Source organism: Pipistrellus hanaki (assembly GCF_964339955.1).
Source record: "Pipistrellus hanaki genome assembly, chromosome: 3".
Taxonomy (NCBI): Eukaryota; Metazoa; Chordata; class Mammalia; order Chiroptera; family Vespertilionidae; genus Pipistrellus; species Pipistrellus hanaki.
The window spans coordinates 65,057,695-65,077,209 of NC_140505.1; the positions used below are offsets into that span (position 1 = coordinate 65,057,695).

At 42.0% G+C, this 19,515-nt stretch overlaps 1 protein-coding gene across 1 annotated transcript in view; it reads left to right on the plus strand.

Annotated features, from left to right (window-relative positions):
• Positions 1-17,199, plus strand: part of LOC311619648 (maestro heat-like repeat-containing protein family member 7) — a gene marked incomplete at both ends in the record, with an annotated part of 30,209 nt that extends 13,010 nt beyond the window's left edge. The window contains 5 exons of the mRNA XM_084878229.1: positions 9,266-9,424; positions 9,782-9,904; positions 10,797-10,902; positions 13,386-13,451; positions 16,937-17,199. Of these exons, the coding sequence (XP_084734355.1) occupies positions 9,266-9,424; positions 9,782-9,904; positions 10,797-10,902; positions 13,386-13,451; positions 16,937-17,199 (717 nt within the window). The remainder of the gene's footprint in view (positions 1-9,265; positions 9,425-9,781; positions 9,905-10,796; positions 10,903-13,385; positions 13,452-16,936) is intronic.
• Between the last annotated feature and the right edge of the window lie 2,316 nt (positions 17,200-19,515).

Here is a 19,515-nt window from a genome sequence, read left to right on the forward strand (position 1 = left end):
TTCCTCTCCTTTTAGAAATTTGATGACAGAAATATTGGACCTTTTGCTCTTCTCCCATGGGTCCCAAGATTCAGTTCATTTTCAATAATTTTCCTCCTTGTTGTTCAGATTGAATAATTTTTATTGATCTGTCTTCAAGTTCTTTGTGTCTTTCATCTGACATCTCTGTGTTGCTAATTTGTATTTATCAGTTTTAAAATTTCCCATTTTTCTTTATCTTGTCTATTTCTTAGGTAAGGCTTTTATTTCTGTATTTATTACAAGGGTATTCAGTGTTGTTATTGGAGTATTTTGTATCATAACTCCTTTAAGAGGTATATTGGATAATTCCAATATCTGTTTCATCTTACCTGGTATATCAGTTGTTTTTTCCCATGTGAGTTAAGATTTTCCTGGATCTTCACATATAGAGTGATTTTTTTTTTTAATCCTCACTTTAGGATATTTTTTCTATTTATTATTTTTTAAAGAGAGTGGAAGGGGGACAGGGGAGAAAGAGAAAAAAAGAGAGAAAAACATGGATGTGAGAAAGACACATTGATTGGTTGCCTCCTGCTCATGCAGAGGACCGAACCTGCAATGGAGGTACATGCCCTTGACCAGGAATTCAACCTGAGACCCTTCGGTCCACAGGCAGATGCTCTAATAATTGAGAAAAACTGGACAGAGTGATTTTTGATTGTATCTTTATAAACATTAAGTTATGTGACTCTGAGTCTCATTGAAATCCTATGGAGAATGCTCACAGTTTTGCTTAGAAGGCAACTGGCCTATTTAATTTCAGGCTGCAAGTTCCTACTAGCCTTCTGTGTGCATAGTGTAATTTCAATGTCAGTCTGAATATCGAGCAATTGCCCTTTTGAATGTTCACTTTCCCAAGGTCCTCTCTCACTGTGACCTCCCTGAATTTAGAGTTCCCTGGGGCTCCCTTTTTCTGGTTGTTTGGCTAGAAAGGTGAAGCTTTAGTTACCCTGCAAATCTTTTGATTGGGGCATTTAATCCATTTACATTTAAAGTTATTCTTGATAGGTACTTGTTTGTTGCCTTTTATTCTTTACCCATGTGTTCCTTCTTTGCTTCCTATTTCTTTGCCTTTTTATTTTTTTCAGCAAACCCTTTAGCATTTTTTGCATTGCTGGTTTGGTGGTAATAAACTCCCTTAGTCCTTTTTTGTCTGTGAAGCTCCTGATTCCACCTTCAATTTTGAACAATAGTCTTACTGGGTATAGTATTCTTGGATTCAGTCCCTTGCTTTGCATGACTTTGTATATTTCATTCCATTCCCTTCTGGCCTGGTGTGTTTCTGCTGAGAAATCAGTTTATAGTCTAATAGGAGATCCCTTATATTAAACTTTCTGTCTCTCTGGCATCCTTAAAGATTCTTTGTCATTGGTGTTCGCCAATTTAATTATGATGTGTCTAGGTGTCAGTTTTTTGGAGTTCAACTTCTTTGGGACTCTACTTCTTGGACTTTCATAGTTTTTTTCTTGCCAATATCAGGGAAATTTTCTGTCATTATTTCTTCAAACAGGTTTTCTATTCCTTCCTTCTCTTCCTCTCCTTCTGGTACCCCTATTTTGCGAATGTTGTTTTGTGTTGTCCCAAAGCTCCCTTAGGCTCTCCTCTTGCTTTTTAAGTCTTCTTTCCAGTTGCTGTTGTGTTTGTGTGTTTTTTCCTATCTTGTCTTCTAATTCACTGATGCAGTCCTCAGCCTCTTCTAGTCTACTGTTTAAGCCTTCCATTGTGTTCTTTATTGCAGCTATGTCATTCTTCACTTCCTCTTGGTTCCTTTTCATATTGGTGACATTCTCATTCAGCTCCTTATTGTTCTCATTGAGTTGTGTGTATTTGTCATCCAGCTGTTTAAAAATCCTTATAACTATTACTCTGAATTCTTTCTATGATATGCTACTAGCCTCAATTTCATTTAACTCCCTTTCCAGTGATTCCTCTTTTTCTTTCTTTGGGGAATTGTTTGTTTGTTTGTTTCTTTTTTGTTTTTTGTTTTTGTTTTTTTTTTGTCTTCCCGTGTTTTGCTGTAACGTTTTAATTGTAGGTCTGATTGGTGTGATACCCAGGTTCTTTTTGAGATGGTGCTACTGGTGTGATCTCTCAGGTCTCGTGGGCTTGGTAAAATAGTGTAGCTCCCTACTTGAGCTATTTGGATTCTCTTGATGTAGGCCTGTGAGCTGGAAAGGTACAACTGTAGTGTCTAGAAATCAGTACCTGTAGAGGGGGGTGTCCCAATTTTTGCTGTCTTGCGCCCTTGATTGAAATCGTGCATGTCCAGTGGGGACTCACAGTGGCACCCAGGAACCATCTGTTGGGGTGATGGGTCTCAGGAGGCCTACCTTCTGGAAAGGCATTACTGTGCTGTCCAAACTTATGTAGTTGTGGAGTAGGCAGACTCACCTTTTGCTGCTGCACCTATGGTAGATATGCACACGCTCCTAGTGGAGGTTCACAGGGGCACTCTCAGTGCGTTTGCCAGCAAGGGGCGCTGAAGTACTCTGAAAGGCCCTGGAACTGAAGCCGCATAATTGAGGTATCTGTGTGCAGGTATCCAGGATGAGAAATTTCAGAATTTCTACTGCCAGAGGGAGTGCGTCCCTGTTTGTCCGAGATCACACCCAGCAAGGACTCACAGCAGCTCCCACAAGTGCCCTGTGGATAGATGGGTGCAGGGTGCCTGCCCTTAGGAAATATGTGAGAGCTGGCAGTGCTTTTGGCACAGAGGTCTGACACACTTTGAGGGGCCGTGGTGCTGAAGTTAAGCAGCTGGGGTGTATGTGGGCAATTATTCAGGAGGAGGAAGTTTAGAATTTCTACTGCGAGGCAGCATGCCCTTGTCTGTACAGAATCACACCTAGGAGGGGCTCCCAGTGGCTCCCAGGCACTGCCTAAGAAGTGGTGTGCCCTGGATGCTTGAACTCAGCTGGAAACACACAAAAGTTGTATACAGAGTTTTGCTGCTGGGGAAGGGGAAGATGCACTTAAGGTGGAGTGCCCAGGATCTGCGGGTCTGCAGCTGGTATAGCAGAATTTTGGCTGGAGTGGCTGCTGGGTCACAGTCAGTGTCAAAGTCTTGTCTGGTGGTGGTGCTGATGAGTTCCTAGAAAAGGCCGCTGTCCCCTTCAAGATGGCATGGGCTCCATGCCTTAGTCTTGCAGTTCAGGGAGTGCCCACAACAGTAGTAGTCTCTCCTTGTCCAAGAGAGCTTGGTCCACCAGCCCCTGCTGTTCCTGTGAGATTTAACTGTCCCTTTCTCACTCTCACACACACACCACATACATCCACACATTCTCCTTTCACACCCTCACTCGCTCACTTCCTCTCCCTCACCTCTGTCCTGCCAGTCACCATCTTTTCTTCCTCTCTTTTCAGTAGGTTATCTTGTTAAAAAATATATTTTTTTATTGACTAAAGAGAGGAAGGGAGAAGGAGAGAGAAATAAAAACATCAATGATGAGAGAATCCTTGTTAGGCTAGGCTGCCTCCTGCATGTCCATATGCCTGCACCCCACACATGTGCCCTGAATAGGAATCGAACCCTGACCTCCTGGTTCAGAGGCTGATGCTCAACCACTGAGCCATGCCAGCGGGGATGACTTTTTACTTTGTTTATGGTTTTCTTTGCTGTACAAAAACCATTTAGATTGATGTAGTCTCATTTATTTATTTATTCTTGTTTCCTTTGCCCAAAGAGATATATCAGAAAAAAAAAAAAATATTGCTAAGAGAAGTGTCAGAGATTTTACTATTATTTTCTTCTAGAATTTTTATGGGTTTAAGTCTTTAATCCACTTTTCATTTATTCTAATGCATGGTGTAATAAGGATCTAGTTTCATTTTTATTTTCATGTGTCTGTCCAATTTTTTCAACATCATTTATTGAATTGACTGTCTTTACGCCATTGTATGTTCTTGCCTCCTTTGACCATATAAGCAAGAATTTATTTCTGGGCTCTCCATTTTGTTCCATTGATTTGTATGCTTTTTGTTTGCTTGTTTGTTTGTTAATCTTGTTTTGTTTTGTTGTGGTTTTCTTTGCCAGTACCATGATGTTTTGATTACTGTGGCCTTGTAGTATGTTTGATATCAGGTGGCATTATGCCTTCAACTTTGTTCTTCTTTCTCAAGATTGTTTTTGGCTATTTGGTGTCTTTTTGGGTCTATATAAATTTTTGAATTATTTTTTCTAGTTCTGTGAAATAAACTATTGATATTATGATAGGAATTGTATTAAATTTATAGATTGTTTTAGGTAATATGGACATTTTAACTATATTAATTTTTTCTTTCCATGAACACAGTATATGTTTCCATTTATTTGTACCTTCTTCAGTGTCATTCTTTAATGTTTTCCATAGTTTTCTGAGTATGGTTTTTATCTCTTTAGATTTATTCCTATGCATTTTATTTTATTTTATTTTCATGCAGTTGTAAATGGGATTGTTCTCTAAGGTTTCCTTTCTAATAGTTTATTATTGGTGCAACCAAAAAGAAAAAAAAGAAAAAAAGAAAAAAAGAATCAATTTCTAACTAATACTTATTTTGTATTCTGATACTTTATTGAATTAATTTATAAATTCTAGGGTTGTTTTTTTTTTATTGGAATCTTTAGCATTCTCAATATAGAGTATCATGTCATCAGCAAATAATGACAGCTTTATTCCTTTCCAGTTTGGATGCTTTTATTTCTTCTTCTTATCTGATTGCTCTGGCTATGACTTCCACTACTATGTTGCGTAAGAGTGTGGAAGTGGACATCTCTGTCCTGCTTCTGATCTTTTAGTTTTTCCCTGTTGAGTTTGATGTTAGTTGCATGTTTATGATATTTTTTTTATTTCTTTTTAGAGAGAGAAGAAGGGAGAAAGAGAGGGAGAAACATCAGTACGAGAGCAGCATTGATCAGCTGCCTCCTGCACAATCCCCTATTAGGGACTGAGCCCACAAACTGGGCATGTGATTCAACCAAGAAATGAGCTGGCAATCTTTCAGCGCACGGGATGACACCCATCCTACTGAAGCACACTAGCCAAGGTTGTCTTGAGTCTTCATTGTTGATGGCCCATCCATAGGTGGGGTTAACCTTTAGGCTGGCTGACTATGAGGATTGACCCTGACTTCAGTGTATGAACTAGCTGCAGGGTAGGGTCTAACCCCATGTAGTAGAATTCACCCCAGCAAGGTTTGGTATCTGCCAAAATGTGCCACTTGTGGAGCTAATTGGTTTGTGCTCTGATGTGGTCTGAAGCTTGCCACTAGGTTCTGAGGCCTCTTGGGAGAGACTCTGGTGCTGGTGAATATCAGATGCTGCCTATAACTGACCCTGGGCTACCTGTTAGGAGCTACAAACAATCCACCTTTTGTGACAGCCTCTGCAGGAAAAGGGTGAATGTGGGAGGAGCCAAAATGCCTGCTGGCTACCTGTTGGGCCCAATCACTGAAACTGCCTCTGGCAATATGCAATTTGAAGTAGGTTCTCAGTGAGTCACCAGGTAGGGCAAGTGGTATTCACCAAGTTGATACATATACAAACTTGGAGCCAGTGCTGCCTCTGAGGCCACTCGGCAAATGTCTCATGGTACTCCAAGATCAGCTGCCAGCTGCAAGCTTTAACCTGCATGGGGCCTGCAGACATTTGTGATGGGGTGGGATCTGAGGGTATCATTTGGGTAAGGCTAGCAGAATTTATCAGGCTAAAATAGACCAATATTTGCTCATGTGGATGGACAGCTTTGCACAGGAATGGTGGCTCCAGTCATGCATGTGAGAGGAAAAAGACCCTCACCATAGAGCCATAGAACTCAGTCTCTGACATCCCATCCTGTTTATCTGCCTAAACATTCTAAAGATCTTTCCAAGAAAGCCTGCACTGCCAACTCAGGCTGGCTGGTGCAAGTTTGTCAGGGCAGAGATACAGGTATTTGGGAGGGCAGTACTAATGCATTCCACAGGCTGATGCCCTGTGCAGGGGAATGCTCAACCCAAGAAATATGGCATCTGTGGACTGTGGTGGGAGAGGTATTCAACACTAGGACCTTGGTGGCTGTCGCTTTAGTTCTCTCCCTGAAGCCATAAAACCCAGTCTCTCCCTGTGTGACTCCAGTCTGCTCTGAGCTATCTTCCCTCCACTGGAGCCCAAGGTGAGTGGCTGCAAATGACATTTTCTGCACTGATTTTTTAAAGAGGACTCCTGGGTTTCTGGCAGACTCCCTTCTCTCCCTAGTAGATGGAATCTCCGCTGAATTTCACAGCCAGATCTTAGGTGGGTTTCTCTTCCTGTTCTGGTGCTCCAGGCTGAGGAGACTGTGTGGGGTTGAGCCCTTTGCTCCTGAAAGTGGACCTTTGTACGTGAAATATCTTTCCAGATTCTCAACTGCTGCACATGTGGGACCGGCTCTTTTTGTGCTTTAGTCCTTCCTACCAGTGTCTATGTGGCTTCTTCTGTAAATCCTTGGTCATAAGACTTCTGTTCAGCTGGACTTCAGCTGGTTATTTAGGTGGATTGTTCTAAAATTTAGTTGTAGTTCTGCTTTGATCCTGTACAAATGATGAGGTGAGTGTAACTTCCACCTACTCCACCACTGTATTGGATCCTGTTTTGTTTGTTTGTTTGTTTTTTTGTTTTTTTAATAAACCTTTATTGTTCATATTATTACAAAAGTTCCTCATTTTTCCCCCTCCTCCAGGTTCCTAACCCACCCTCTGCCCTTTCCCCACCCCGCATTGTCCTCATCCATAGGTGCACATTTATGTTCAGTCTCTTCCCACACCCCCCACTTCCCTTTTCCCCCGAGAATCGTCAGTGCACTACCGTTCCATACCTCTGATTCTATTATATTCAACAGTTAATATTGTTCATCAGGTTTTTTAATTCCATTGGTTTTTAGATTCACTTGTTGATAGTTATGTATTTGTTGTTCATAATTTTTATCTTTATTTTCTTTCTCTTCCAAAAGAACCACCTTCAGCAATTCATATAATTCTGGTTTGGCAGTGATGAACTCCTTTAGCTTTTTTTTATTAGTGAAGCTCTTTATCTGGCCTTCGAATCTGAGTGATAGCTTTGCTGGGTAGAGTATTTTTGGCTGTAGGTTCTTGCTATTCATCACCTTGAATATTTCTTGCCATTCCCGTCTGGCTTGAATGGTTTCTGTTGAGAAATCAGCTAACAATCGTATGGGTGCTCCTTTAGAGGTAACTACCTGTTTCTCTTGCTGCTTTTAATATTCTCTCTTTGTCTTTTGCTCTAGGAATTTTAATTATGACGTGTCTTGGTGTGGTCCTCTTTGGATTCTTTTTGTTTGGGGTTCTGTGTGCTTCCTGGACTTGTAGGTCTAATTCTTTTACCAGGTGAGGGAAGTTTTCTGTCACTATTTCTTTCAGTATGTTTTTGGTATCTTGCTCTCTCTCTTCTTCTGGGACCCCCATAATTCTGATGTTGGTTCGCTTGAAGTTGTCCCAGAGGTTTCTTATATTATCTTCAACTTTCTGGATTCTCTTGTCTTCTTGCTTCTGCGGAGGAGTATCTTCTGGCTCTTTATGTTCCAAATCTTTGGCTTGATTCTTGCGATCTTCCATTCTGTTTTTAGGACTCTGTATAATATTTTTTATTTCAGACAATGTATTCTTTATTTCTTGTTGATCCCTTATTATTTCTTGTTGATCTCTTATTATTTCTTGTTGATCCCTTATTATTTCTAGTTGATCCCTTTTCATATCCTTATAGTTCTTATCAACCTTTTCTAGGAAATTCTTGAAAAACCTTATAAAGCGTGGTTTTGAACTCTATATCCAGTCGCTTTTTGTCCTTCATTTCTTTTGTTTCTGACCTGTTTCCTGGTCTCAGCATTTTCGCAGCTCCCCTGAGTTGGTAGCCTTAAAAGTCTCTGTGTTCAGCTTGGATGGGGCAGAGTTTCAGGGTGGAGCCTTGGTTTCCGTCAGCCATGCCCTATGAAGCTCCTGAGTCTCAGTATTCCTCAGGGTCCTTCAGTACTCATTGCAAGCACCTCTGAGAGAAAGGTGCCCTCAAGTTTTGTCTGCTACCAAACAGTCTAGGCTCTCCCTCAATGAGCCTGGAACTGGGGTTCAGTTCAGTTGGCACTGGAGTTGGAAATGGAGTTCAGAGCCGTCTGGAGCCCCTGTCTCCTTCCTGCCAGGGCAATCCAGTTGTATAGTCAACCGCCCGTCCTCTGCACGTAATGTGCGCGCCTCCAGGGGCACTGCTTTTGCCGCTCCCATAAGAGTCTGCCTAACAGCCCAGGCTCCCTCTCTATGAGCCTGGGTCCCCAGGGTCTCGCTCAGAACTGGGGTTCAGTGCTGTTGGAACTGGAACTCAGCACAGTCTGGAGCTTTTATCTTCTTCCTGCTAGGGAACACCAGCCAGGCACTCAGCCACCTCCTCCTCTCCGGCTCCATCCTCTCAGTGTGCGCAGTGTGTCTCCATACCTTAGGCTTTTACAGCTTTTCTGATTTTCCTTTTGTTTTCTCTTTCCTTCTCATTGTAGAATTTCCAGTCAGTCGACTTTCCTGTAGTTCTGGGTAATGTCCATTTTATATTTTAGTTCTATTTGATTGAAATTGTTGTGTGAGGCTGCAGTTAGGTGTTACCTATACCTCCATCTTGGATTCTCTCTGGATCCTGTTTTTTTTAATTAAAGAGCTAACATTGAATCATCTCTCTTTTGGCCATGTGTGTTTTGTGCAAAAAATAATTCCACTTGTTAAAATACCTCTTTTTTATATCCTACAAATTCAGGAACTGTCTTGTCCCATCATCTCTGCTAATTAGCACTGTGCCTACCTCATGATAGGTGCTCAATAAATATTTGTTCAATTAATATATACTATACTCTTGAAAGTGTATAAAGTTTAGCTAGATGTGATCATTGCTAATTAAAACAAGCTAATACAGATTTAAACAATTACAGCATAACTAGGACAATTAATGTTTTTAAGATTTGTCATACTTGAGCTAAATCCTCAGAAAAGAATAAAGTGATATGTTGTAGATATAATCCATGGCAGAACTGAAATTATAATCTTAGTTTCCCGAGCACAGTGCCATAACTCCAGAGGGCTTATTAGCTCTAGGGGGCTAAAGAGAATTACTCAGCTACCCAAATCATGTTGCCTTTACAGTATGTAAAAACAGTGTCCTTTGGACATGAAAAACAAAATGTGGGCGTATGAAAGCCAAGCCAGGCAGGGCCAGAGGGAAAGCATAGCCTCCTCACCTCCATTTTGCTCTTCATGGCAGGAGAGGGACCAGGTGAGGATCACAGCCATATCTGCCCTGGGGCACATGTTATGTAAAGTCAACCAATTCAAGCCTGGATACGCCATCCAGAAACATCTGTACAAATTCTTAGTGCCTCTGCTGCTTAGCTTTCAGGACAACAACACCGAGGTGGTCAAGGTACTGGTGACCTCTCTCTTGCCAACCTCAGCCTGATTCAACCCTTTCTGCTAGAGCACAGCCCCTTCCCTTTAGTCCTCTTTCATGAGCCTGGTCTGGGGTCTGCGTTCACTCTATACCTCTTTGCTAACATCTTCTGGGTTGAATCTGAGCACTTTTCCCCCCTATTGGATGCCATCAGTCTTAGGCTGATATGATTTTGCTCCCTGAAGCTATTTATGTACTTTGACATGATCAAGGCCCCTGATCCCAGCTACTAATCTCAACCAAACCCCTTGTGGGCTAGTTTCATGGTCTGGCCTGGCTCTGCAGAGTTGTAGGAGTGAGACTTAGGATGTCCTTGTCTCCATCCCATAGGCTTGTGGAGCGGCCCTGACTGAGTGGACTACTGTGATTGGCTGGACATCCTTCACACAGATGTTTCAGCATACCACCCTCAATGATCACATCCATGTGTTGGAAGAAACATGCAAGCACCTGGTGAGTGAGAGTCTCTGAGGAAGCTGGGCTACAATATGCATGCTATGGACTCACTGGCAGGCTAGGTGGGTAAAGAGGAGAGGGCTGACAGAAGATGTATTCTTTCTTTTCCTTGATTCTCATTCTTTCTCATCAGCAAACTCTGAGAACCCACATTTGGGATGCCAATCCCTGGTTCTCCATATCTGATCCTCTTAGCATCCCAAACTCTGCCTTCAGTGGCTAGGGATGTCATGCAAGGTTAATAAATGCCAATGGGATAGAATCCTTCTGGTTAGAGGGAGAGATATAGACAAGAGCCCTCAGGGCTTGAGATCAGCAGTCATGGTGACAAAGGTCTGTGGTTTCAGTGACTTCAGCAAAGTCAAGAACAAGCCATAGACAGGAGTCCTTGTTAAAAAGTAAACATTTAAGGGCTACACAAGTAGGTTAGGAACTAAATGAGTAATGCTAGTATTGTGAATTGGAATGCCTTACATAGAAAGAGCACTTTTCAGTGTACACTTTTACATCCGTTATCCCATTGGAGCCATTGGTAGGTTAGGTAGGTTTTATTTCAACATTTGAGATGAAAAAAACTGAGGCAACGTCAGGGCCAGTATTCAAACCTGGGTCTCCTGGCTCTACATCAGTTTTCTCCTGGCTCTATTTTAGTTTTCTCCTTTATCATCTTGGTACCAAGAAGCAAAATTCTCTTTATGAATTTTGAGACTGCACTTTTTGTGGGGTGGGACTTTCTGAGAGTACAGGTTCAAATAGTTTAAGCTGACTGAAGACAGGAAATGCTGCTGCTTGTGAGCAAGGTGTGAGGGCCATGGCTGCAAGGAGGTCTCCAGTAGAGTTCCCAGCAGCCCCCCTCTCCTTGTCAGCATTACTCCTCTTGACTTCACAGGTGAGCAAATGCAAAAGACAATTAGTGGGGGAGTTACTGTTTCAGACCTTCGGCTTCCTGAAGAGCTCGCAGTCCTTCCTACGGGCAGCTGCAGTCCATTTCATAGGTAAGGTGGTCCCTCCTGCTGATTCCTCCCTTCTCTCCAGCAGGAAAGCTCTCCTTGACCTTTTGCTAAAGGGTTAAGCCAGAAGCATGGTATGATGAAGTTGGTCACATTCTTTCCTAGCTCTGACCTGATTAGAGATGTTGAGCTGTCAGACCCCAAATTTTGTGTTAGAAAGGCCTGGGGAGGAAGAGGAAGCTATCTAGCTTTGTCCTGGCTCTGTGTGCACCTACCCACCTTGTCAGCATGCTGCTCTGTGAGGAAGAGAAATGTATGCATTTGGAAGGAAAACACTTGCTTCAACTGGAACCCCATGGATTTCCCAAAATATTTTTTGTTTAAAACTATAACTACAGCCTGGGTGCATGAAATTCATGCACGGGGTGCGGAGTTGTCCCCCTCAGCCCAGCCTGCACCCTCTCCAAACTGGGACCCCTCGGGGGGATATCCAACTACTCGTTTAGGCCCGATCCTAAACAGGCAGTGGGACATCTCTCTCACAATCCAGGACCATTGGCTCCTAACTGCTCACCCCCCTGCCTGCCTGATTGCCCTTAACTGCCCTGATGCTGGCCTGGTCACCCCCAGCTGCTCCAAACTACACCCCCTCCCACCAGCCTGGTCACCCCTTACTGCTCCCCCTGCCATCCTGGTCACCCCCCAACTAACTCCCACTGGCCTAGTTGCCCATAACTCTCCCCCTGCCATCCTGGTTGCCCCTTACTACCCTCTCTGCCAATATGGTCGCCCCTAACTGCCCCACCAGTGGCCTGGTCTCCCCTTACTGCCTCCATGCCAGCCTGGTCACTCCCAACTTCCCCCCCACACACTGGCTTGGTCACCCCTCACTGTCTTCTTCTGCCAGCATGGTTGCCCCTCACTGCCCACCCTGATGGCCTGGTTGCCCCCAAAAGCCCCCCCCCCGCCTTGTGGGCCTGGTTGCCCTACACAGCCTGCTGCTAGGTCATTTGGTCACCCCCTCACTAACCCACCTGCTGGCCTGGTCACCCCATGATGCCTGCTGCTCAGTCTTCTGGTCACCCCTCACTAACCCCCCTGCCGGCCTATTTGGTCTTCTGTTCAGTCGTGATGGTTGCTTAGGCTTTTATATACAGTATATAGATAACAGTATGTGTTAATGTTAGAAAGCATAAAATATTCACACTGGCTATAAGAAGACAATAAGTAATGCCAGAACTTACATCATTTGGATTTAACCACTACTAACACCCTACAATTTTTTTCTTAAAAATATGCTACACACACACACACACACACACACGTGTGTGCACACACATATATATAGCACTTAAAAAAAAAAAAAAAAATATATATATATATATATATATATATATATATATATATATATATATATATATTTTAAGTTTATTTTAGAGAAGAAGTGAGAAAGAGAATCATTGATTGGCTATTTCCTGCATGCCCCCTACTGGGTCGACACTCAATCACGGGTCGCTCAATCCAGTGAAGCTATAGAACTTTTATTTATTTATTTATTTAAATATATTTTATTGATTTTTTACAGAGAGGATGGGAGAGGGATAGAGAGTTAGAAACAACATTGATCAGCTGCCTCCTACACACCCCCGACTTGGGATGTGCCCACAAACAAGGTACATTCCCTTGACCAGAATTGAAACTGGGTCCCTTCAGTCCACAGGCTGACACACTATCCACTGAGCCAAACCAGTTAGGGCAAACTTTTAAAAAATAAACTTTGGTCCACAGCTGTATCACAAATACATGCATTACATACTCGTCAACATTGTTTTTAATGACTACATAATATTAATTCTATTGTATAGATGGATTTATGAAACCAGTCCTTATTTTTTAATATTGAGACTGTGTCATCTTATGTTTTTATAGGCAGGGACACAGTAGTTACATCTCTGCATGTCATCATGATTTCTTATAAGTAGAATTGCTGGGCCCAAAGGGTATGCCAAATTTTAAGGATGTTGGAACTGCCCTCTAAAAAGTTAGATTCATTTTCTCTTGTTACCAGTATGTATATAAGTATCTATTTCGCCAAACATTTGACAACTCTAGGTAATGTGTTTTATAAATCATTACTAATTTGATAGGTGAAAAAAAAAAGAAGCTTGTAGTTTTGGATAATTTTTTTTTTAATCAGCAGCTAGGTTTTGCATTCTTTCCTGGTTATTGGCAATCCATGTTTTATTTTTGTAAATTATTGCCTTGTACCCTCTGTCCATCTTTCTATTGGTGTAGGAGCCCCATGAAGTCTAATATCCTTGGCGCAAGCTTCACTTATCACCTGGGTCACAGCTGCTCTGAGGGTTGTTCTTTTACTAGGACCCCGACATGTAGCCAGCAAAGCATCTCTCACATGCATTCCTTGCTAAAATTGGTTTACAAATCCTTGTGCACTACTGAGCTTTGGGAAAGGAATGGCCCAAAGGCCCAGGAATTCTGGAATGACTTTACATCTGTTCTGTCTTTAGCATTAATAGCTGAGAAGATAAACCTGCATTACTTACATGAGGAAGATGTGCAGCTATTACAAAATGGTGAGTCTGGGCCTTGCACCTGGGTTCTGGGTTACATAAGGGAATGAGGCAAGATAGAAAGGAGGAAAGGGGGATTCCTTAAGGAAATGTCACATTATTTTAAGTATTATTTACTCTTACCAGTATGAATGTTACATATAAAAGTTTAAGTCAAGAGAAGTAAGAGAAAGGCAACATTATTTATCATCATGCCAGTTAGATAGGGAGATAGAAACATCAATGATGAGAATTATCAATTGGCTGCCTCCTGCACAAACCCTATTGGGAATTGAGCTCACAAGCAGTCATGTGCCCTGACCAGGAATAGAACAGTGACACCCTTGTTCATGAGTCAATGCTCAACTACTGAGCCATGCTGGCCAGGGCTCCATTATTCTTAATCTTATCAAAGTCCTAGACATGAGGTAGAGAATGGGAGTTGGTGGTGTAGAGAAAGAGGAGCTGCTATTCCCAATGTCTATCAGAAGAGAAAGTTTTACCTCACTTTCAATATCCTTAGTTTCCTTCAGTTCCTGAATAGCCACACCTATGTTTTATATAGGATGTACTACTGCTGACTCCCTGCCATTGCTCTCCAGGAATTTCATTTGTTAATTATTGAAAACCTACTGTATACTATGTGCTATTCTAAGCATGGGATATTGCCGTAAACAAAACTGATAACCTTGCCTTCACGCAGTTTGCATTCTAGTGGGGAAGGGAGGAATACATCCTCCACAAATACACAGGTGTTAGATAAGTACTCTGAAGATTCATTCAGCCTTTGGCCATGGAAAAGATTTAGGGTTTTACTTGAGTGTGGGGGCACAGCATTGAACACAGTTCTTAACTCTGCCAATGGGTGCTGGGAAGAGTTTAGATTGCTTGTGATCAATGGTGGGTGGTATAATTCATTCCAGTACCAAATGGAAATGATTTTTGAATTATTTATTCTTCACTATTTTTCCTACCACATTTTCCTTCCTTGATGTAGAGACAAGATGAAGAGAATGTATGCTTCTATACGACCTGTTCCTATGCCTCAGCCCTTTTGTAGTTCAGAGCGTTATGTGTTTGTCTGAAAGTCTTAACGTGAATGCCACAGGTCTGCTGTTCTGGTGTTGCAGATGCCAATCTTCAGGGGGTTTGGCCTCTAGTTTGAGCCCAATTAGAGTTTCCTGGTGCCTGGTGTGAGCTAATACTTTGGGAACGCTGTTTTTGAAGAAATGGTGGAATCCTGTCTGGAGACAGACAAGTTCTTGTTGTCTTTACTGCTCTTCGTCCAGAGAGTAAAATGGTTAATGACTTCTAGGGGTACTTTCTTCCTCACAATCAGCATTACTCAGACCAGTTTCAAATACTAGATCTCTTGCTAATGAGCCATGTGAGCTTGGGCCAGTTACTTTGTCTCTGTGCCTCAGTTTCTCCACTTGCATCACGAGGATAATGGTTTTGATCTTAAACATTGTTTTGAAGATTGAACACAAAATATGAGAAGCACTAAGCTTTGCTAGCCACATAGATGTCCCACAAAAGACCTGTGCTGAACCGACTCAGGCTCCTGGGCCAGGGAAGGGGGTGGTATTGGGAGGGCAGGTAGGGAGTCTACTTGTCGCTAGGCCAAGGAAATATCAGTTTGTTTGTTGCTTCCCAGAGAGTAGCCATGCTATTGCTACCACATTAACGATGAGTTAGTAGCATCTTCCCTCTGAGGCCTTGAACCCTGGCTTTAGTTCTGACTGTGACATTTTGTTTGTCAGCTGCCTTCTCTTAGGTTTTACAGTTGAGATCTCTACTGTATAGTAGTCACCTATTCCAGCTACCATAGGGCAATTTCAGGGAAAGTATACCCAGAATGGAAATCCTAGACTTCTCCATCTATCAAAGAACTCACCTTGCCTTCCTCTTCCCACCCAGCCTCCTAGAAATACCTAGATAGAAGGAAATATTTCCCAAGGAAAATCATTCTAATTACACTTTCACCTATATCTAATGCTGCATAAACCAGTGGCTGAGAACCAGTGGTTCTTTAAAGGATTATGTATTTTTCTGTATCATGTAAGCCCGACTCTTTTTTTCTGTTCTTGATGATATGAGATCAACATCAAGCTGTAGACTTTGATGGGCCTGCTTGGCTTTTAGATTTGTTGAGCCAACACTCTTCCTGCCCCCTTTATCCTTTGCACTAAGTAATTTCCTCTCTCCTTCTCAACTCTAACTATGCACCCCATTCCTTAACTGCATCACTTTGACAGCTCCTGACATCCTGTTACTCTCTCTACACTACTCTCTATGCATCAGCCAGGTTCTCCTTGAAACATGTACACTGGATCATATCATGTCATGGCTTAAACCCCTTCAGTGGCTTTCCACTACTCTCTGGGTCAAAGTCTGGTCCCTTACCCTAGGTCACATGCCCTGAAAATTCTGGCTTCTGACTTCTCTCCAACCTTAGCCTACATCATGTCCCCCTCACTAGAAGGGGCAGCCACACTGGCCATTTTCTGTACTATGACTTGATCCCTGCCTCCCACTGCTGGAGTTTCTGCCCTTGATCTTCATGGGGCTGCCTTGGAGGCTGGCTCATTCTTTGCATCTCAGCTCAAGTGTCACCTTCTCAGAGAGGCATTCCCTGATGAGTCTATTTAAAAGGGTCCTTCCCAGTTAGTTGTTCTAATCATTCTGTTAAATTTCCTTCTTTGCACTTGATTTATATTTACTTGTTTTTTCCTCCACTAGAATATTAAATTCTATTTTAAAAAATAAACTTTTTATTGATTTCAGAGAGGAAGGGGAAGAGAGAAAAAGAGATAGGAACATCAATGGTGAGAATCATTGATCAGCTATCTCATGCACATCCCACACTGGGGATGGAGCCTGCAACCCAGGCAGGTGCCCTGAACAAGAATCAGACCGTGACCTCCAGGTTCACAAATTGATGCTCAACTACTGAGCTACATGGGCTAGGCGAGAATGTTAAGTTTTGACTGTGGGGAATCTGTCTTTCTTATTCACCACTGTTTCTGCAGCACATAGTACAGTGCTTGATGATAGTAAATCTAAATTAATAGTTGTTGATTATTGTTTAAAACAGTGAAAAATTGCGAACACCTTTATTGTTCAATAATAAGGTGTTCATTAAAGAAATTATGGTAGAATCATGTGATTGGATATTGTGTTATATGGGGTAATATTTTATGGGAAGAAAAATGCTAATCCTATTTTTATTTGAAGTGTCTATGTTAGATAATTAAGAAATACTGCAAGGACAGGTGTGAAAATATCATTTTTTCCCTGGGTTTGAATGCTTTCACTTCCTTTCCCTTTTAATAAACAATTTATATTTTAACATTTTTTACAATAAAACAATATTACTTTTACAGTGACAAAAAAGTATTCTAAATGAAGTTATATTATAATGTGACATGGAGGGTAGAAAACAATGTTGTTTGTGTAAATAGTCTTTGGAGATTGAGAATCTGAGTTGACTTCCTTTCTGATTTCAGCTCTTGAATGTATGAAGAATGATCCTGTGGAATCTAACCAAATTTTGGTGAATACTCTTCTGCAAAATATTGATGAATATGCTAATCCTAAGGACAGCTCTACTTCCATTAGAAGTATTCGCTTCTTCAGATTATCTACCAGGAGAAGAAGGAGGCCACTGTTTAAGTCTATCAAACAGGAAGGAGACAATGATACTGGTCGGCAGAGGAATTGGCTCCTAGGCCCTCTAAATTTTCTGTGTGCCTGGTGCAAGAGAGGGTAAAAAATACTCCCCTTATAAGAGGCAACTTAGAAAATTCAACAAAGTCACAAGCAGCAAAGTCTGAAAGTCAACCCCAAATGGGTAATTTTGATCTTAGACGATATAGTATATTCCTTGATCTTGGTCTCCCCTAGGATATTGTTAGCTATTAGTCGATACATTTGAAAATAAACGTTATTTTCCCGTCCTAAAACAAAATGGCTTCCATCCTAATTTTGGGGGTTAGGGGTAAACCTGACTGACAGCAAAATCTCTGGAAGCAGTTCCTTCTACATTCAGATAAAGTTTCAAATGACAAAAGGGAGGAGTAGGGTAGTGGAATCACACGGTACCTAGTTTTCAATCTCCCCGCCCCCCTACACAGGTTGCATGAAATTCACATGCTTGACACATTCCCATGGGTGTATTCAGATTTCAGGTTAGAGGCAAAAGGCAGGCTTCGGGTTACATACAGTGGAGCAACAATAACTCTCACTCAAAAAGCACATCAGATTGTCACGAAAGCACATTATTGTTGAGATGACTTTGAATCCATTCTAATTTATTTTTTAAATTATTCTAGAACTTAGATTTCAATGCTTACTCCCTCTGCCACATACCAATTGTTACTGACTAGTTCTCTATACTGTTTCAGTACTCCTTGTGCCTGACTTTTCATCTACCAAATGGTATTATAATGCCTCCTGGGTATTGTCCTCCAATATCCATTCTCCCCTCTTCCCTGCTTTTTTTTTTTTTTTTTTTTTTCTTTAACTGCGCATTTGTTTGCCCAAAACAAAGAAGATGTATCCCATGCTCCCTTGAAGCTAGGTGTGGCCATATAACTAAGTTCTGACCAAGTGGGTGTAAGGGAAGTGGCATATGCAATTCCAAGAAGTGTTCTTAAAGGGCAAGGGCACATCCATTGTTGTACCACCTGTCTTCCTGGTGACTAGACTGTAGACATGGTTGGAATTAAGCATCTGCCTTGGACCATCAGGAGGAAGTGATATATTGGAGAGCCAAAAGATAGGCAGAACCTAGATCAGTTATGAGAATAGAACTCTTTTCCAATTTGGGTAGCTTACCCTGAAGACTGTGTTTATTTGGGGGATGTGGTAGAGATAAAATTTTATCTATTTTAAACAATCTTGAATTTTCTGTCACCACCAAACCCAATCCTGATGAGTTTACTTAATTTTTAACATTGCTGTGAGGATTAAAAGAGATCATGCCGATCTGTGATAAGGAGAGAGACAAAATGGCGGAAGAATAGATAGGCAGATTCTGAGCTTTATCCCGAAGCAGAAAGAGAGAGCAACTGAGGGTCATGCTGTGAGTGTTTATTAGCAAGTCAAGAGACAGCCGAACACCAGAAGAAACTGGGGGGCCGCTGACCAGGGTGCCCCTGACAGGGAAGCACCCACGGCGGGGCTAGGTCCCTTCCCGGAGCTACCTACGGGCTTGATCGGGGAAATCTCACCATCTTGAAGGGAAATTGGATGGTGTCAGAGGCCTGAATATCCACAGCCGCAGCGACCACCAAGCAGCTGTGACCCCCAGAACATTGATCCCAGGCGATGCGAACACTTGGACTCAAAGGAGTGCCTGACCACAGGGCGAAAAGGTCAGACTTCGAGGGAAGAGGGTGAGTGAGTGCTTACGGTGAAGACAAAAGCCTGCACACTATGGGCGCGCAGAAACTGGAGGATGGGGCGGTGATTACAAGTAGAAGTCCCTGGCTGTTGGGCTGGTGTCACCCATGAAAGTGGTCGGGGCTCCTAATAGGGGAGACATCTAAAGAGCAACACATTTGGATCTGACTCGAAGGGATATCTGAGAATTACAGGAGATTATAGTTCGCTCAGACTTGCCCCTTCCCTCCTCTCCATCCCCCCCACCCCCATAGATCAGTGCTGCAGAAGAAAAAAAAAAGGGGGGGGGGAGCTAGAGAGGATTTAAAGCCTGGGAACTCAACCTAGAAACACTGCCACCCAGAGGCTAAATCACAAATTGACCCAAGTATAATAAAATCAAAGCAAGACCTGCTTAAAAATCAAGACTGGATTACAACAGTGAGGAGAAGTGAGACGCAGGGAACTGCAATACTGTCCGGACTGGGAAACAGGCATGCCAAACAGAACAATAGAGGAAGCGAATGACTTTTTCATTACTGCAAATTTCATTTAAAGTTTTTAAATTTTTTTTAATTTTTTAATTTTTTTTTTTTTCATTATTTGCAACGTTTACTCAAGAAACTATATTTTTTCTTTTTCCTCACTTGATTTTACCTTTTTAATTATTACATTGTATACATAATCAACATTATTACTACTA